The sequence below is a fragment of the Platalea leucorodia genome (genome assembly GCF_965183815.1).
Source record: "Platalea leucorodia genome assembly, chromosome: Z".
Lineage (NCBI taxonomy): Eukaryota > Metazoa > Chordata > Aves > Pelecaniformes > Threskiornithidae > Platalea > Platalea leucorodia.
Window position 1 is genome coordinate 37,639,982 of NC_138858.1, and position 20,554 is coordinate 37,660,535.

Here is a 20,554-nt window from a genome sequence, read left to right on the forward strand (position 1 = left end):
CTCTATTCTTCCTCATTTCTTTGTAAGTTTCTTAAACTTGCATATTCTTTCCTTGATGATACTTCGGCAGTTTCACCCGATTAACTTTAGGTTTGCTCATGATGGTCTAAGCCTGCCTATAGAATCTGAATTTTGCTAAGAAGAAAAGGAAAGTTGAATCGAATCCCATTTGCATTACAAAAGCTAAAAACCATATAAAGAATTACCTATGCTCTACTGCCATAGAAGGAAAATAAGGCAAGACAAAAGCCTTGTGAATTAGAACTCCAAAGAGGTTAAAAATTGTGTGAGGTTTTTTGTTTGGTTTGGTTTGGTTTCTTCAGTAAAGTAATTTATAACTCATAAAGCTCCAACTGAGCTCCAGCTGGGGTAGTTTACAAAAATATAGGCTCTGTTCCTGCAATATTCAAAAGCAATATCATCAACCCCAAGTGTTGCTGTGTAATATCTCTAAAATCACAAGCTTGATAGCTCGAATGATGAGACTTCCAATAACTGCATGCAAACTTGTTTGTATCTGCTGTAGGTATCTGAGCCTTTACAGATCATGTTTTCTGGTTATTTTTTTGCCAACAGTGAGCCTAGAAACTTTTATGAAAACTGAAACTCACATATTGTCCTGACATCTGAAGCTGGGCCTGTGAGTTAAAAACCCAGTAATGACTATGAAACTGGTCATGGATTTGCAACAGTTGTCAGCATAGAACAGGTCTCTTATATTCTTGAAGTTCATTGCAAGATCTGAATGTATTCTGTAAGGTAATGGAAGAGCTCAGCAGTTAATGTCAATTTACTGACATACTGCTCACAATGTATTTCTTACTGCCATACATAGTTAAATGAGATTTACTTTAATGTGATTTCTCATGGAACTAACCAACGTATCGGTCCATGTAGCTAAGGCTGCTAGTTTGCATCTTCAGAGATCTTGTATAATTCTGTGCTCTATCAGTGACTTCATGTAAAATCATGGGCAAGGTAGTTAATCTCCCTGCACATACAGTGCCATGTTTGTAAAACATAAAACCAGTATTTCCTGTATTTTGTGGGCTGTTCAGAGAGCATGGCATGTAAACAACTGTTATAGCAAGCTGAGATACAGTGCTAGCTGGGAGGCAAGAGGCATGGAAAGACGGGAGATAAATAAATTGTGCAGGCTTCTGAAAGTAGGCTTGAAAAGGAGCATGCAGCAGCGCAACAACAGGGGAAACAGTTTTGTGTGAGGAAAAAAAATTGGAAGGTAGAGGCTCACTTTCCAGAAAGAGAGTGTGAGTGGCCCAGAGTTGTGTGTGAGCCCATTCACAGACAGGCACTGGGATGACTCCAAAAACAGGGATCCTTTTTAGTCTGCCCACAAGGAGCATGTCCAGAAGTTGAGGAGAGATATTAAGGGTATGTGAGTGGCACTCTGGGAAAGGAATAAGCCTGAGAGAGAAACAGTATTGGAAGAATGATGCTTGTCTGTCTTACCTGGTATTCTCCGTCAAAAAAGGAGGATGCAATTTTGCATCTGCTGTAGCAGAATTCCTCTGTTTTGCTGTTGTAATTCAGATTTCAAGCATGCCAGTTCAAGATGTTAGGCTCATCTGCTAAATTACCACACCCTTCCAATGAAAAAATGTGAATACAGTGTTAAATTCTTGTGAAAAACACTGCAAGAGTCTATAAACTTTTAGATATTTTGGTGAGATTTTGGTTTAGATTTTTCTGCTGTCAAAGGTTAAGGGCTGTTACTGAAGCACAACAGGTATCTTAATTCATAAGATAAATGGTGACAGTCCAACATGGGTGAGGGGGACATCTTTGTAGCTCATCACTTCAATGAATGCAGTTAAATTTCTAGAAAGAAGCAGTCCTCACATATGAATTCACTCCATCTGTTCCCATAATTCTTGCAGAGGAAGCAACTGTTCAGCTTCAATGTTGAAAGCTCAAAATGTTTCAGATGAAAGCATCTCATCAGTCTGATTTCTGTCCAGTTAAACAAAATGGATTAAGCAGTGTTACGTATCATCTCTTTCTCGAGACTTCTCTTCATACTAGATGTAGAGGTTCATCTGGGTGCCGAAGACAGAGAGGTCACAGTACACTTGTTCCAAGGTGACCTCACTGCACCCCAGTGCTTGTGGCAATGAGTCTCTCATACAGGGCAAAGACTGGATGAGTCTGAAGGCTGAACTATCTATCTATTGCCCTGCTAGGTGTGTATGAGGATGTTCGTACTCCTCAGAGCTATGTTGTTCCTGCTACTGTACGTTTGAGTTTTATCTCAAATTGTACGTCTAGGTAGGGGGTTGTATGCATCAGCATCTTAACCTTTGAGGAAAGTGGTTTCGTAATCACAGCTCATGTACATCTGGGTGAGCTTCACCTAGGCAGTCCAGAATGTTGCAGTCCTTATAACTTTCATTCTAGTTTCTTTCATATCTACTGAAGGCACACACAGGCATACACACATGTAAATGTAAATCCTATCTAAAGCTCCTTATAGAGCACCAGCTCCCTCCTGCTTCTCACTTTCCATACTTGCACAAGCTTCCAGGTTCCCAGAAATCAATCCAGGGTTATAAGAGAAAAAACTTTAAGAATAACTGTTAACTGAAAAAGTAAAAAGAACTAAAAAATCCTGATTGCTACAGACCTGATGGCAAAAAAGAGGTCCAACCTCCAGGAAGAGACAGGTGGCTTCTGAGTGAAAATGGTAACATATTCTCCCCAAGGAGATCAGCTCCAAAGTTGAGTTCACTCTTTCCTGCTATAAAACATATGGATGTTAACAGTTTTCTTCTGCCTGCATGTGTGTTTTTCAAATTAAGTATTGTTAAATCTATAGAGCTTAAAATACTATTTCAGACACCCTTCTTTGCTTCTACTTCCATTTCATATAATCTGCCATAGGTGTACAGTGCCGATAACAAGCTCTGCTTCTCACAAACAGATGCAAACCATTTAATTTAAATACCTGGTAGAGGTGAAGGAGAACTGGAACTAATGACCAGTTCAGAAAGCGGAAGGGGTAATTTTCAGGACGTGGAGTAGCGTGTATTCACTCTCCCCTAAGATGGTAAAGGGCTTATGTTTGCAATATCAGGGTTTGGAGGTGACATATTTGCATATGTATACTCAGAAAGTGATACTGAATGCAATCCTGGACTCACCAATCTCCAGTATCAATTTTGCCAGTGATCTTAAAGGACTCAGGACTTCATCTGTACCATTAAGATTTTGCTAAGAACAACCTGTGTCTTACTGGTGAAATGAAGTGCTGGGCACAGTAGGCACCAGTCACATTGGCTAACACATCCCTTGAGGTTTCAGCTATTGCTTCTGCTGCAGGTAGAAGTCTTTTATTGCTCTGAATTCTTGCATTCATTTGGGGTGCATGACAGAGAGAGTTTGGAGATGAACAGGGCCTGAGGCTTTGTACCTTTCAGGTAATGTTACCTTGTTTAGGGCATATTTTCCTTCTTACTGTAGGCTTTATTTTTGAGTATATATGCAACCCAAAAAGAAATGCCTCCACCCCAAACTAGGGTTCCATACCTAGAATGACCTTTCAGCAAGATAAATAAATGAACTCCATACAAAATGCATATATGCAGTATAACAAAACCCTGCACCTGAACAGCAGGATATGGAGATGTTCAGCTCCAGAACACTTTCAGGCACTTCATGGCTAAAAGTAATTTTTCAGTAAATCTACACTTCTTTTTTGTTTCATTTTTTTTTTCAGTTTGGAATAATTCAAATGAGCCTTTAGGTAGATGCAGCACTGCTCTGTAGAAATTGGCAGATATTGGGCATGACTCCTCATTAAAGCTGTGTGCAAGAATTTGAGTAGACCTTTCCTTTGGACTTGATTCATGTGAGTTTCCATTCCTTGAATTTCGCTTTGATTTCTACGTTCAAATATGTGCAGAAAACTGAAAGCCAAACTGTTGGAAGTATGATATTCATGAGGTTTCATGAAAAAATTATGGGGTTTGCATGCATTTGTTGTGAAAACAAAATTAATTCAAGCTGTATTTTAGAATCTGGTCTGAATTTTAAATGTGCAACAAAATATCTGGTCTGGTGAATTTCATGCAATTTACAATGTTATTATGAACATCTTACTGCTCTGCTACTGGTTAAACACATATCTTGAATAAACAAAGCTCTTCATAGCTAAATCACCTTTTCAACATGTCTGAACATTGCAGGTCACATAATTTGGTAACATTACTACAAGATTCTCAGCTCACTACAATAAAGACATTGAGGTGCTGGAGCGTTGCCAAAGAAGAGCGACGAAGCTGCTGAAGAATCTAGAGAACAAGTCCTATGAGGAGCAGCTGAGGGAACTGGGTTTGTTTAGTCTGCAGAAAAGGAGGCTCAGGGGAGATCTTACTGCTCTCTACAACTACCTGAAAGGAGGTTGTAGTGGGCTGGGTGTCAGTCTCTTCTCCCAAGTAACAAGCAATAGGACGAGAGGAAACGGCCCCAAGTTGCACCTGGGGAGGTTTAGATTGCATATTAGGATAAATTTCTTCACCGAAAGGGTTGTCAAGCATTGGAAGAGGTTGCCCGGGGAAGGGCTTGAGGTATTTAAAAGAAGGGTAGATGTGGTGCTTAGGGACATGGTTTAGTGGTGGACTTGGCAGTGTTAAGTTTATGGTTGGACTCAATGATCTTAAGGGTCTTTTCCAACCTAAATGATTCTATGATTCTATGATTCTATACTATGATTAACTTCCTTCTCTTGCCATCATTCTCCATGCAAAATTCCCATAAGCTACAATGGTAGGTCCATGAGCAGAACAATGGCAAGATACATGGAATCGAAGTATAATCCAGTTATTCCAGCTTAGACGATTTAGTTGCTTATTGAGACTTCTGTACTGATAAGAAGAATCTCCAAAACTTCCTTTAAAAAGAAACACCTTTTCCAAAGCTGAACAAGAAATGTCCAAAATCAGGAATTCTGAAATGGGCTTATGTAATGTTAATGCACATCTCTAATTTAAAGTTGGGCTAAGAGAAAAGAAAAAAAAAAAAAAAAAGAAAAGAAAAAGAAAAGCATGCAGTTGTGAAAACATCCTTCTCAGTTGTTTCATGCATTGTAAGCCATGTAATCATAATTGCAGCAGTTGTTTGGTTCTTAAAAATAAATCAGTCATCATTTAATCTATTCAGTATTACAAACCTTGCTGTTTACCATAAAAATTTGGCCTTGAGAATTTCATGTACTGGAATTCCAGGAGCTATCTGTAAGTACTTGTCCTATGATATTAGTCGTCTTGGTCAAAGGAACACAGTATGGGAGAAAACAAGACAGCAGTGGCCAGGAGATGTGTGGAAAAAATCCTTTTGTGCAACTCTCAGGTGCGTGTTGACACTGCTGGTGAAGCGAAGGGTTTGGGGGCTTTCTGTGGTGGTAGTGTTGTTGTTATTTATGAAAGGACTTTTAGTAGATGTATTTGTTTAGTTTCCTGAGTTTTCAAGGGAAATATGAGAAGTTGTAAATTCTGCCATGGTGTCATCCTACAGTGGTTTCCCCACTTCTGAGCCAGAGGGTGGTGCAAAGTGGTCCATCCTTCCCCTCTCCTCCAGGAAGTGGTCTCTGAAGTTGCTGTGTGAGAGGATTTGGATACATAAAGGACTCACTGGTGGTAGAGAAATCTTAGTACCTGTTTTAGGCCTTTTCTCACCCCTACTAAGTTCAGTCCACCTAGCTGGTTTTCCATCATAGCCCCTTCCCACTGCACCTTTTCAGCCCTCCTGGCCCTGTTTCCTTGCCTGCCAAATCCAAAGGTCCCCAACCAAGACATTGCTGGCCAGTGAAAGCTGAAATCTCTTCCTCCCACTGTTCGTAACTACTTTTGTTTCTTGTTCCAAATTTCTCTCTTCAGCCTAATTTCCCAAGCCCAGCTCTGTCTAGTTTGTCTCTTTTCTATTTTGGCCTTCAGATGTCTTCAGCATTCATGTTCCTGTTATTCCAAACCAGACTGTCTTCTTTTCTCCTATCTGACTCCTCAACAGCTGTAACTCTTTTTTCCCCCTCAGTTCCTTCCCTCTTGCAAACTCTATTTCACTCTCCGTCTGCTCATCCAGCTTTTCCTCCAGGCTGTTTTTCATTTCTACTGATGTGCAATTCTCTTAAATGGTCTGTGGTCTACACTTGCTCCTTTTTCCTTTCTGTCCCCTGTCCTGGTGCCCTTGGCAGAATTTCCCCTTCCACTGCTAGCTTCTGACTTTAGTCACTTTTCAGGCTCATTGCTAGGATGCTCTTCTCCACTCCTAACACACATGTACCTTACTTTTCTTCTTCATTGTTTGAGCTTACTGAGGTACCACAGTCAAGAGCTTAGTGAAGACAGGGCTTTCTACATGCCCATCTGGATGTAGCATGCCCTGCAGCACCATAATGTTGTGACTGCAAGAGATGTCCAGCTCAGCCCCATGTGGGAGAATGCCTACTGTGTTGAGAAAGAGTTCTTGGATCCAGTTTGCAATTTCTGCTTTAGAAAATAAGGCAAACAGACAGACAACAAAACAAAACCAAACCAAAACCAAACCAAACCAAACAAAACAAAACAAAAAAAAAGAGCTGGAGACTTCAGGCAATGCAGGGGCATAAGCATGCAAACTGGATGAATCCTGAACAGAGTGAGAGCAGTGATTTGAAACTCCTATCTGTCAAATTAATAATTAAAGGCAGAGTTCCTGTCTTTCCTGAGGTGTGTGTATCTTTGGCTTTCTGTGCAAAATTCTTTTTCCCATAAGCTCACTTTCCTTCTAATGCAGAATAGGGTAGTTTTTAAATTTTCCCCCGAAAGAAAAAAGTAGTGACAGAAAGACTGTCACTCCGTCCTGTTAGAAACATTCCTGCTTTACAGTTTGGGAGCAGAGTCAGTCCCCTTTATTGCTGAACAAATGGTGTAAAAGGGTTCCAGAGAGCATTTTTCTGTAGAGAATATAAGGCTTTAGTAAAACATACATTCTCCCGGGAGGATTTCAGCATTTTCAGATTGGTGCCTTTTATGGCATACGTTATGTATTGACACAGATTAAGTTTCCCTTCTGTCTGGAACAATGCACGCTCAGGAGGAGAGCTACTGACCTAGCAATAAGCGTGAGCAGCTCATGGCAAGCGGTGGAGCAGAGCTCCTGGAGGACGGCTAGCCGAAGGCAGAACACTCCCTTCAGTTGTACCATTCTGCCTCTCTCCTCCTCCTTCTCCTCCTCCTCCTCTCCCTCTCTCTCTCTTTCTTTTCTTCCCCTCTGTCTTTCACTGTTACACTTTCCCTAGACCCCTTGGCTTTGTTCTGCTGCATGACCGACTAGCAGGAGGGGGATTGGCTACTTGCTGGATCAGGGAGCGCTTCCCCGCAGCTCACCCCAACCCACCCACGCACGCCTGGGTCAGGAAATGTGAGCAGGGCTGATGGAGGCGGAGAAGCAGGGCTGAAGGTTCGCACCAACGCTGGATGTGACAGCAGGCAGCCGAGCGCTTCTCAGCTTGCGCAGTGTCTGACCCCAGGTCCGACATAAACCCGACCATGGAGGGCTGCCGCTGGACAACTGCTGGCACCCTGCTTTTGGCTTCTCTCGTCCTGGTAAATGCCATTTCTTTCCTGCAAATATGTATTGCTTGTAGCTGATATTGTATCTGTGTGTATGTATGCGGGTGGGTATGTTTTTAATCTTTAAGATCGCAGTTAGAGAGAGTTTGTTTTGAACAAATAATGTAAATCTTATTCCCTCTAAAGTATTGCAGGCTTGGAGCCTTGATACTGTGGGTTGCTGCAGGTAGAACCAAGAAGTTGATGTTGGCATCATTTTTATAAACTTGGAGAGCAATGACCTGTGAATGGTGATTTAACTGCTTGGGATTTAGAGAAGAGCTGTTTCTTCCCTCTTTAAATCAAACTATATCACGTTGTAATGTTCCTGGAATTTTCTTACTTCCTATAAAAACAGAAAAGAAAAAATATTTTTCAATTGTGCACATGCAGAGAAACCAGGTACAGCATGTACTGAACTTTTTCCTGCAGCCAGCTTAAATGAGCTTTCGTTACTGCTGTAACTCATTACAGCAACAGGTTTATACCAACTTTTGGAAGATATTTTAAGTGATATCTGGTATACTTCAGGGCTGTAAAGCTGATCATTACTATATGATTTTCTCACATACTTCCTCTGATTATCCTGATAGGATGCTCTACAGCTGAACGCTGTAGCTCTGCTGTTTGATTGAGATTAAATGTTCTATTTTGACTCATATTTCATTTTATAAGTATGAGATGTATGATTGCTATCAGAAAATCTGCAATAAGAATATTAATATGCACACACTTTTGATACTGTAGTCATCCTGGCATACATATATGTTGTCTTTTTCTGAAGATTTGACTGCATGTAGTCATTCAAATAGCAAAGAATCTTAAAGAAATAGAAGAACTTTATAGGAGCTTGCATCTTCTTATTTATCTGTATAAAACAATATATGGTAATCATTGTAAACTGATCTTAACACAATTTTAGTAGCCACATGGGGACCTAAACAGTGGGATAACCCTATTTGAAATGCTTATTAAAAATTGTTGTATGATTTTTTAAAAAAGCTTTTTGGATATAAAATCATCAAATACTAATTAATCACTAGAAATAAGAATGGTATCTGGACTGATTTTAAAGTCTTATTTTGTTTAAAGGTCTATTTTCCATTTAAAATACTGAATTCACATAAACCAGCATAAAGTCAGCATAGATTATCTTTCATTTATGAAAATAAGAAGTTGATAACCTGATGACTGTAATACATCATGAACCAATCCTGCAGTACTAATTTAGGGAAGATCAACAGATATGACTCAACAAGACTGTGGAGATGACTCAACAAGACTGTGTAAGGACTGTAGGATTTGGCCCCATGTTAAGCTCATACTCATAACATTTGTACTTCACTCTGCTGCTTGTGAATTAAGTTCTCAGTCCCTAATTCATGAAAATAAATCATCCATTCTGCTGCCAACTATTATGCATTATATTCCATACTATAGTAGTTTGTATCTGTATAACTTACCCTGCCTCAAGAGATTTCCCCCCACCTCCCACCAAACCTCTTTGTGCCCTAAGAATAGTGATGTGAAGCAAGCTTAACTTTATTCTTTGAATCAGGCCGTTCTTTTGATCCTTCCATACTCAGGAAAATCTCTCACTTGCCTTCAGCAGGAGATCAGGTAAACATGCAAGAATTTGACTTATAGCTTGGATAGAGATAGAGATAAGTTGTAGGATACGTTGGTGTACGTTACTACTGTAGTTTATTGCAGCATGAGATCACACAGAGTATGGCAGAAAGCTCATGGATGTTTTTGAGAAAAAAAAGAGGCATTGGATCAGGCCTGTGACCTAGCTATTAGCCTCATAGGTATTACCCTTTAGTCAAGTAGGTGGAATGAGTTTGAAAACTATGACAATCAGCACTTGGATTTATGTGTTTCACCTTGTATCTCTCCAAAACCCCTGTCTTGCCCACACTGAGCAACACGAGCAGCATCTAGTCATGTAGCACTCTAGTAACATCAACAGAAGTTCACAGGTGTAAGCACTAAGGCTAGGTAACAAATGCCTAAAGGATTAGTCTTACAATAATCTATCACGTGTTCCTATATTTTCCATAAGACACTGTACAGCAAGGTAGCGCCTAAAGGCTTTGTTTAGCATCCTTGCTTCAGTAAGGAGGTTGCATAGCCCAGACACATGCACAGCCCATGCACACATGATGCTAAGGGGACGGACAAGCCCACAGGCAGTATCACCAATAACCTCTCCTGTTCCCCTCGATAGCCAGCAGATATACTCTACTTCCGGGCAGACTGCCTGGAGTGGTGCAGTAATGAGTGTAGCTCACTACTCCATCAGGGTTCTTAGCCTTCTCCAGAAGAAATTGTATTCATTTTCTTTTGAGTGGTGCTTCACTAAGGTCTGTGGGGGTCAGTAGTTTATTTGTTAATTGCCCGAGAACTTGCTCCATACTCAGACATCCAGTTTCCCTGGCATAAATGAGAGTTAGGTACTTTCACAGATACTTTTGAGAATCTGAGTCATACCACTAGACGCCTGTGTTGTAAAAGTAATACCAGACTGAAAGTAACGTGAAAAGACAGCTTCTCTTTTCCAGACTAAGACCAGGTATTTGGAGAATTTTGCTCATTGCTCTGTGAACTTTTGCATGTTAAGGAAATACTAGCACACCGCTTTTAAGAGAAAAAAAAGAAAGCAGGCATTCTGTTCCAAATTGGTTTAAAAATATCTCCTATTGGCTTTCTATTGGTTTAAAAATACAAGCCTAACACAAGTAAATCACAGCTGTCTAACTGAAAGAAATGTGGCCAAAACCATAACCAGCCATTGACATGTGTTCATCCAAACTTGAAGTCAAATCACTTCATGTCAGAAGGGCATATAATCACATTTGCATTTGTTGTTTGCATCTTTTCAGCAGCTTTTTTTAGCTCTTTTTGTTGCTGTTGTGATACTTACAGAAGTAACACTAGGAACTGTAATAAAGTACATGCGTTTTTCTGCGGGATTTCTTTCCTTTGCTGTGCTAATTTGTACATGGAAAATAGTCAAATACAATAGTCCATTCCTTCTAGGCTCTTTGGCATTACATTCCCCTGTTATCTAACTGGGTCTGTCTTGGATGATCAGAAGCACAATTAGCCAGTGGAATGAATATAATGTTTCTTGTTTACATCTGAATGTACAAAGCTTGACATTTTTTCCTTTCATGTGTAGATAGGTCTACCTGCTGTTGTATGTCTGCTCCTTTGTTGCTACAACTGTAGCTGTATAGGGAGGGATTTTTCCTGTACAGGGTCCAAAGTGCACACATATATTTTCATGTGTAGTCATGTATATGTACAGACTAGCGTTTGATCACACCAGTTGGGTAGGGATATGCTGAAATACAGAGTTCAGCTATACAAAGCTAAGATTTATTCACGTGAAGGAATGCAAAATTTCTCACCATTGTGGTTGTGGCCAGTGCTGCTGTACTCCAAATGTCTCATGTCTATAAAGAAAACCAATTTCTTATGTGAAGGTCTAGATGGTACTCATCACTTTCTTCCTACATTACTGTAGAATTTTGTGTTCTGACTTATTTTATTCACCTCTTCCTTCAGATTTTATTTGAAGTATATAATTTATTTACTCTTTTTCTACCAAGTGCAAAGGCTTGCATGAGCTGAACTAAGGTTGTGTGATGGATTTTTTTTCTTTTGGACTTCAGTGACTGGGAGTCAGTAATTAATGTAGGCTGTTGAGCTATTGGTCTGCTTCACCAGCGTCAGTAATGTTAACCACGTTTTGTTTTAATGACTTTTGCTAGATTCATAGGTCTGGCAAAGAATAATAAAAGAAACTATGAAATTGAACACTGTAGAGAGTCTGAAGATTGGAATATGGTCACCTGTAGTCATGGATCTGTCAGCTGGACAAACTTATATACTCAGAAGATTCATGAGTTAATGTAAAGCCTGAGTAGTGCACATGCCCAGACAAATAATTCTTTAGAAGAGGGCTATCAATCTCTCCATGACTGAATTTTCACTGAAGCAAACAAAAACTGAATCCCTTATAACTATGTTGTTAAGACATCCAAATACAACCTCATGGTTTCTGTTATAGTGTTGTCTTGTCAAATCTGCAGACGGCACTGTTGTTTCTATTGCTTTTCACAGCTATTTTCTTAAGCTTGTAAGAAAATTCAGAGCTTTATGGGTAAAAATTACATGGGAAAAAATGGGAAATTGCAGTCTGTTGCCACTGAGGCATGTGTTCTCTTGTATGAGAAAGGAAAGCAGAATAATATCATCCCCATAGAAACAATCATCAGAAAGCTGAAGGTAGTGAAAAAACAATGAAAACACATCAGCCACCAGATGCTATGGTATCAGAATGGAGAGCAGGAAAAGGAGCAAAAAATTACTTGTTGCAGCCCAAGCCAAGAACAGTTACGAAAGAAATCTTCCAATGTGGTGGACAGCAAGTAATCAAAAGCTGGCACGAAATGTTGAATTCCATCAGAATATCATACTCCAGTATGAACCACAACTTTTTCCTAATTGATGTATGGGAATGGCTAACTTTTGCTTTTGGCATCTCCATCTTTTCATATCAGCAGATGGACAGTAGGCTTGTCTTAACAGATGGCTGACCAGCTTTGGATATTCAAGGTCTTATAACATCCCCTAGCCCTTAAATGTATGTTCAGGCAAAATGGAGGAAGTAAGCAAGAGACACACATTTCTTGGAGTGACAGAAAATCTTCTCTAGGTCCTGTGTAGTGTTGAACATGGACCAATAATACTCAACACTTAGTGCCATCTGATCATTTAGATGTCCTTCTATCTCAGGGAATGTAAAACTTTTCATCACAGGTCTGAGATTTGCTATCATGCATGCTAAGACTCACTGTACATGTTCAGACCTATTCTTTTAGGTCTATTTTTCTTTATGCAAAAGGGACAAAGAGAGAGGGTTGTCAGTTGGGGCTTAGAGATACTAGAAAGATTTAAAGGTTGGTATCATGGTTTTAAAAATGCCATTCTCAAATGTTTCATTTGTCTTTCAAGATAATTGTATAGAGTATCTTACCTGTCTCTCTTGAAAGCTCTCCCATAATCAGATAAGGACATCAGCCTTTAAAGTTTTTGCCCTTCTTTTTGGAAGTGGCAAATATCATTCTCAGAATACTAACTCTTAATACAAATATAATGGCTCATAAGTATAGCATTAGCTGAGATTTGAGAGCAAGCTTCTCTATATAAATTGAATTGCCTCTGCTAAACACAATAGACGTATATTGAATTCCACCTGCTTAGACTTTGTACTGAAATCTTTTCATTTAATAACTGTTTTTGTTTTGAGCTTTTACATGTAGTATTTAGATGTCATGCACAGGAGCAATTAAAATACCTCCAAAAAACATTGGTCATGAATATCTTCTTGTGAAACCTCTGAGTGGCCAATTTATCTTATTTTCAACAGAACACCTTTGCTGGGTGTTGTGGGTTTGTTATGGCCTGAATCAGAGTGTGCACACTGAAGGTTACTGTAGGCCAGGACCTTCTCTCTGCTTCACTGACAGTGAGATGTTACCATATCAGGGATTACTGACTCCAGGTGTATTTCCAGCTTTTTTCTTTTTTTCTCCCTTTAAGTACCCTGATTAGAATTTCATTTCACGTATGAGCACTTTTTTTTCTTTTCACTGCCAGAACCCAACTTTTCCAAATTTCTTATAAAAGTAGCTAAAGTTGTGGTGAAATTGGAAGGCAATATAGACAGGTGACTGGGGGAGGGAAAGCAATGTGTGTACTTGTGAGATTTAATCTGCTTCCAAGGCAAACATATGTAGAAATCCTAATAGTTTTGCCACCTGTGAATTATTTGGACACTGCTTATAGGAGCAGTCCTTCTTCTAGTTGCATAGAGAAATAAGTGGTATGTTCACTGATTCTACAGTACATTAATTTTCACATTGTTTCCATTTTCATCTTCACTGCCTTTATGGAATTTCTTCCAAAGTTTCAACCCTTCAGAGGTTGCCCTGGAATTTCTACCTTTCAAGGACTTCTTGTGGAGCAAGTTCAGCAGAGAGGGTGTCAGGGCAGAGGGAAGGGGGTGTGTGATAACGTAGGACATCCTGAAATAAATTCCAAAAGTGCTCAAGAAATGAGACAGGAAATTATATGCAACTTGTAATAAATTCAAACTGTCCCATAAAATAAATATAACTCATTTTGTTTCCATATGAATGTACTATAGGGGTGTCAAATTTCCCCTTCTAGCTTTGTTGGATATAATCTCAGTCCCTGTTTGAAGTTTGCTAGTGTATTGTTCAGATCCTGCACTATATCAACAGACCCAGAAATGAAAGGCAATAAAGGAAGCAATAAGGTCTCCTACCGTTCTGGTGCTGGCATCAGATTGGTGGATTATTTATTTATTTACTTACTTACTGGCTTATTTAAATCCCTGTATTTCTTTCAGCCTGGACTGTTAAACGCATTTGTTGTTGAAGGCAAATATAGCTGCCCTTAACAAGCCCAAGGCTGTCTTTTCTTTTTTCATTTTGGTATGTGGATGGATTATAATTGCAAATGTGTTTTGGATATGACATTTTCATAGTTCCTGTAACTTTTAAAAAAGAGAGTGGAGGATTTTCAAGTTACTGTGGTATCGCCAATATGTTCCTTAAAGGTCTATCCAGGGCCATGTTTTAAAGATGAAAGATCTGAATTAGCTGAAGGGGAGTGGGAAGCAATTCAATAGAAATCTCTGAAACTAAAAACTTGAGCTGCCGCAGCTTGAATTATAAGACTCTGCTTTGCTAATCCAAACTTTAGCAGTCTCATTCTCTGATGGGCTCAGCCACCAATCAGTGCTGGGGAGCATGAGGGTAAGTGAGAGTGTGTTATCACATCTTAGCAGAGTTGAAGACTGGCATATAGAGGAATGCATATGCTTTCTGTGCAGCATACTGGCTTCAAAGTGTGGATGTGTCTTGTCTTTTATTTGGTGAGAGCAATGGAAACACAAATATTTTCATCACATGTGATATTAGAGGGCAGCATGAGAGTAGCAGCAGCTTATATCCTGGCAGTGTTTAGGTCCTTCCATCTTTGTAATTCAATGTAAAATAATGAAAAAAAAATCTGGTACTCCTAGAAAACTCCTCCACCTTGGTACTGCAAACTCTCAACAATTTAGTGTATGTTCCTTTAAAGAAACATTTTCATTAAATTGAGATCAATTACTTGGTGATTAAAGGGGGAATAAATATGTTAGATAAACTCTGAGGTTTTTAGTTAATTCCTAAGGGTTCCAAGAGTATTAATTTTTCCTGTCTTCCCTTTGTTTTTTGTTATAGCATGGGATCTTGAGCTTTCTCCATGATGCATTTCTTTCCTTACTTTTCCCTCTTCCCTTTCTCCCCCTTTCTTCCTTCCTTCTTTTCTTCCTTCCTTCCTCCCTTCCCCCCTTCCTTCCTTCCTCCCTCCCTCCCTTTCTGTCGTCTTCTTTTCCCCTTTTTCTCTCTCTTTCCCCCCTGTTTTTTAACATAAATTTTTCCCTTTCATTTTTCCTGCCTCCACCGAGGCTTAATGTTTCAACCCTTTATAGGGCCCCTTGTTGTTAAAATAAACACATACACAGCTCCATGAGGTAACTGAGGGAGGTGGCAGACCATCAGAAGAATAGGAGGCTTCATTTATTTTGAATAAACCTCATGATTGTGAATGTTTATCTGAAATTACACAAATCTTCGGAGAGCTCTCCTCCCTTCTCTGAAATACCTCCTGACCAGAGAGTGCGGTCTTCCTGTTCTAACCTATGGCACCTTGTCTTAATGTTCTGACCTGCTCCAGAGGAGGCTGAGCCATCCTAGGGCTGACGAGCCTGTTAAAATATATGCTGATGTGACAAGGTCTTCTAGCTCAGACTTTCAGAACCAGAGTTTCTAAATCCAGTCCATGTGGGGTTTAGTGCACATAAGAGGACTGACTATTGGATGTCATGACCTGTATGGAGAGTTAGGCTGGGTGAATATCTGAAGCTTAAGGTCAGTTTACTAAAGCAAGGGAAAATGGCTAATATACACTCCTTCAGTGTTATTACCCTGCCTCTTTGGGGGAGGCAGTGGTTCACCTGTGGAGCTGGGAGTGTCAGTCATGTGTTGGCCGTTTTTTTCTTGAAGCTGACAAACACAGCCCAGCCAGCACACAGCTTTCACTTCTTGCCACTTAGAAAACACTTGGCATGCAATAGGCCTTGTCACAGATAACAATTTAACTTTTCTCTCTTTTCCTTTCTGTGCTCCTTTGTGGGCTTTTTCCCCTCCCACAGTTCTTGCTACGTGAAAGGCAAACCCAAAGTCCTCAAGTGCAAGATGTACTTTTGAACCCAGGCTGTTGGGTGGGTTCGGAATTCTGGAAAGTGATTTCACCCATCCTCCATTTGAACCAGTCCTAGCCGCAAAAACCCTTCTGAGTCAATTAGGCGACAAGTCTGATGCTCAGCCAGCTTGGACTTGCTCTCTATTGGATCACCCATGCCTGGTGTTTACACCAGCACAGCAGGATTTAAATACAACAGGGTGTTGTAACTTGGGTCTGTGAGGGCAAGAAAGAAAGCTCTTGTATTCGCATTGCGCTCCTGGTGTATATTTTCATATGGGTAAGTAAGTGGAGTGAGAGATAGGACTGATCTGAGTTTTATAAGGCACTGTTGTAAAATGTTACAGGGAGCGCAGTGTGCAGCATGTTGAAGTGATACGCTGTCAGCTCCATCCTCTGCCAGCAACCCCCCCCCCCCCAGCTGGCTGCTGCCCTTTTAGGAGAAGAAATGAGCTCACATTTGGCACATTTCTCCTGGGATACAACTTCCAGTCCGGGTTTGGGAATGGCTGTTTAGCTCCTAAAGTCCTGAGGTGGCTGTTTATCATTTCTTCCCTCTTTTGTTGCAGACCAGAAGCTGTGTACTCCCTGTTACGAGACTGCATATGTACAGCTATATGACTTGCTTCAGGGCAGGAAGAATCCCATGGGACTATAGGGACAGTACCGGCAATGTTTTTATCCTTCAGAGAGCACTTGATGTGTGGAGCTAATGACTGTTAGAGAGTGCAAATGTGTACAACACTGCAACTACAGATATTCTGTTTTCAGGATGACAGAGTTCAGTGTGACACTTTGTCCTTATTACTTGTGCAATAACCGTATCAGGTCATATATGGCTAGGAAGGGAGGAGGGGTTATTTCCACCTTGATGAACCTTTGCTTTCCTGTGCAAAATGAAAAGATGACATAATTTACCTTTTTTCTGTTTCTTTAGTAATAAGCCTGCCTTGCATGACTGTGCTGTTAAAAGAAGACAAAAAGGAACGCAGCGCTGAAAAGGACTACTACAGCAAATTTTTACTTATGTCCCTGGGAACTGAGCTAGCTGTATGTGTATCAGGTGTCTTCCTTCAGGGTAAAGAAAAATTGTCCACCTATTGCTCTTCCCCTTCTCTGTGTTCACAGGAGCAGAATAAGCATTGAAAACTGCAAGAGGATCTCAGTGAGATTTCTTCTTCTCTCCTTCTCATCAAGGTGTCTTCCCCTGTTTCTTCTAAGTGATGGATGATTCTGATCCTGAAGAAAGAGTAATTCAAAAACTACCCAGAAGGAGATTTGGACTTTTTTGTTTATTCCTTTTTAAGAGGCTGAAATGAAAAAATAAATCCTGGCCCATTTATCTGCACTAGCAAAGTCTGAGCATAAAGTAATTACCGGAAGTACAGTATATACCCTCACACATGTGTGCTCCTGTGCCAGTGCCTTCCTTGGGGCATAGAGTCACTCAGATCAAGGGTTCCCCGTGCCAGGGGTTTTCCAAGGAAATACTCTCTTGATTCCCTCACAGGCCTTTTGCCTGGTCTTGCAAGTGCAAAGGAGGCAAAAATTCCTCAGTTAGTTTCCAAGACTGTGGAAGCCTGGGGCGAGTGGGCTGGTACTGTTCAGCTCACAGCCCCACACCCAGTCGGAGGGAGCTGCTGCCCTCCAGGGAGCAGGGGAGCCAGTGTACAAGGTATAGCCACTACCACCTCAAGATGTCTGATGCTCATTGCAGATACTTTTCTTTCCAGGTTGTTTGCCAGAGAAGACAGTGTTTTAACAGTAGTTTGAACAGTTCTGTAGCCATCCTTTTGAGCTGACTATATGGAACAGGAAGCAGTTAATCATGGGAGCAATTGAACCTGTGGTCGCTCAGCATCTCAGGTGCAGTAAACAGCTCTGGCAGCTTAGGCACAAGGGCATTTTCTCTCTTCATCTTCTTTTAACTTCTGTGAGAGCAGAACTCCCATTACTTTGGTAAGAATGCCAGGTAGGCAGGTTTTTCTGACTTGTGTGGTCCGTCTGGAGGGTGGCGGGGTGGGAGGTCTGGTGGCTGAAGTCCTCTCTTCATCTTTACCTGAAATACAGTCAGGATAATGGGAAGACAAGCTATCTACTACACCAGCTAAACAGTGTTCACCCATCCTGACCCTGAAGCAGACCCCTTGGGAAAAGGAAATAGGTCGGCGTTCAATCCCTTTAAATCCTTGGATATATTGCTAAGGCTGGCTTGGGAACCTCTGCCTTCATGAGGTGCATGAAATGAGCAGATATCTGCTTGGAGCTGGACGACAGCTATTGTCATGGGGAATCCTAGTGCTTCCAGGGAATTATGCTCCTCACAAGTATCAGGCTTACTTTAATAAGGTCTTTCTTCAGTATGGTACAGTTATTCTGGAGGAGTGGATGTGCTTCAGTCATACAGTACTGTTTAAAATGATGTGCAGCTCTTTGCCTAGATACATTAAGCATGTTTTTTGTGCATTGGAAACTGGACATGTCAGAATCTTTTGCTTATGATGTTTCCAAGATAATCTCTCTGAAAAGTTTCAACAGCTAGTCAGGAATGCCTTGCATGTTAACATTTTTTTGACAGTAATTACCAATATTAATTCAACTGGCTGTGATTTTGTTCTGCCTTGCCTTCCTTCAAAAGCCAGAGATTTTCAAGCAGTTTCCCATCTGAACTGTAATCCAGCTGTTACCTTGGATAGAATGCAACAAAGATACACAACATTGTGCAAATGAAATCTTATAAACCATATATTTACACTGGTTGAAGTTTTGAAATATATGTTTCTTAAAAAGAGATGAGGTCACTGGCCTTGTCTCCTGCTGTTACACACCTAGATAAGTGCTGAGAGCAGTTTCTTCCTGGTTCTTTACAGACAGCATTTCAGTACTGTGTGAAGTATATATTTGAACCAAGTGACAAACTAACATCAAAGGATGATCAAGGATTACTCAAAGAGGCAGAATGTATGGCTTGGCAAGAAATCATATAGGGATGTGCTTGGACTTATCTGCAAAGGGAGGGCAGAAAGACCATATAATAGGAAAAAATACTGGTTTTCTGTCCCTAATATAATTTTCACAGTAGCAAAAGACAAGTTTAGGCAATGGCCTCAGAGGAGCCTTGCATATTGCCACGAACAGTTCATCATACCCTTAAACAGTGGGGATATGATAAGAACCAGATGATTTAAATTTCTTAACCAAATCCAGTGGTGCATATCATCTGGGAAATAACTGTGGCTTAAACTCTGTATCAGTGCCTTAGTCCAACAAGAGGTTAACTGCATTTTTCACTATCTATATTGCTGTTTAAACTAGAGAACACACTGGGTGCTTGAAAAATATTACTTCAGCAGCGTTTTACTGAATGAGGAGGCAGGCTGGAACCCTCGGAAACTGAGAAGCAATTAAACAACATGATCTGCATTTATACACCCTCTTTTCTGTGTGACACTGACAAATAGTTGGATTCTGTAAGGATAGTGCAGTTCCAAACAAAATTTTAAATTCAATTCCAGTATGCAACTAAGATTTATTTTCTTAAGGCTGAACTCCTTTTATAGGTCTCAGGATATGAACAGGGGTCTTGCTACTGTTCATGTTTCTCCCTCTGTGTACCCACACACATGTGTACACATATACTCTTGGAAGAAACATGGTTCTCTCATCAGGGATGCTGCTCCTGGATGGCCAGACAGCTGTTGTGATTTAAGGATGTGTGACACTTGTCTTTTTTACATACTATTCCAGATAGTTTAAATGATTTCTGTGTACTGTGTGTTAGTGGAGAGGATAGGAAAGACCTGTTATTCATCTCATAGCCTGATTATAACATGAATGCCTGACAACTCTTTAATAAATTCAGAAATTACTGTTAAACACTGAAGCTGGATTTTTTAAAAAAAATGAAATTGGATACCTAGCTCTTTTAGTCTTACTTGATTATGTAACATTATTTTTGTTTATATTATAAGAAGTCCTTTGTTCAGCTCATAGTTTAAAGCCTTTTCTTTTCTTTTGTAAGCATCTTCACCTGAGCGCCCTATCCACTGACAGTGATTTCATTCTGTACCTGTGATCCTTCTTGTTTTCTCATCCAAAGGCACAAAGGCATTCCTTCTCTTTCTCATTAGGGAACTCTTTGGGAGTCCTCATGCCTGTTTCCTCTGGAGCTGCTGTGTTGGATGGTAGCTGCAGGATCACCCTCAGGTTAAGTGTGTATTAGGGTAATGAGAATCATAGAATCATAGAATCATAGAATGGCTTGGATGGGAGAGGACCTTAAAGATGATCTAATTCCAGCCCCCCTGCCATGGGCAGGGACGCCACCCACTAGACCAGGTTGCTCAGGGCCCTTCCAACCTGGCCTTGAACACTGCCAGGGATGGGGCATCCACAGCCTCTCTGGGCAACCTGTTCCAGTGTCTCACCACCCTCTGAGTAAAGAATTTTTTCCTAATATCTAATCTGAATTTCCCCTCTTTCAATTTGAAACCGTTCCCTCTTGTCCTATTGCTATCTGCCCTTAAAAAGAGTCTCTCCCCCTCTTATATATAAGCCCCCTTTAAGTATTGGAAGGCCACTATAAGGTCTCCCCGGAGCCT

The 20,554-nt window shown here is 40.5% G+C and overlaps 1 protein-coding gene across 1 annotated transcript in view; it reads left to right on the top strand.

The window, feature by feature from the left end:
• Positions 1-7,541: 7,541 nt before the first annotated feature.
• Positions 7,542-20,554, top strand: part of ADAMTSL1 (ADAMTS like 1) — a gene marked incomplete at both ends in the record, with an annotated part of 200,599 nt that continues 187,586 nt past the window's right edge. Inside the window, one exon of the mRNA XM_082335407.1 lies at positions 7,542-7,598. Within this exon, the coding sequence (XP_082191533.1) occupies positions 7,542-7,598 (57 nt within the window). The remainder of the gene's footprint in view (positions 7,599-20,554) is intronic.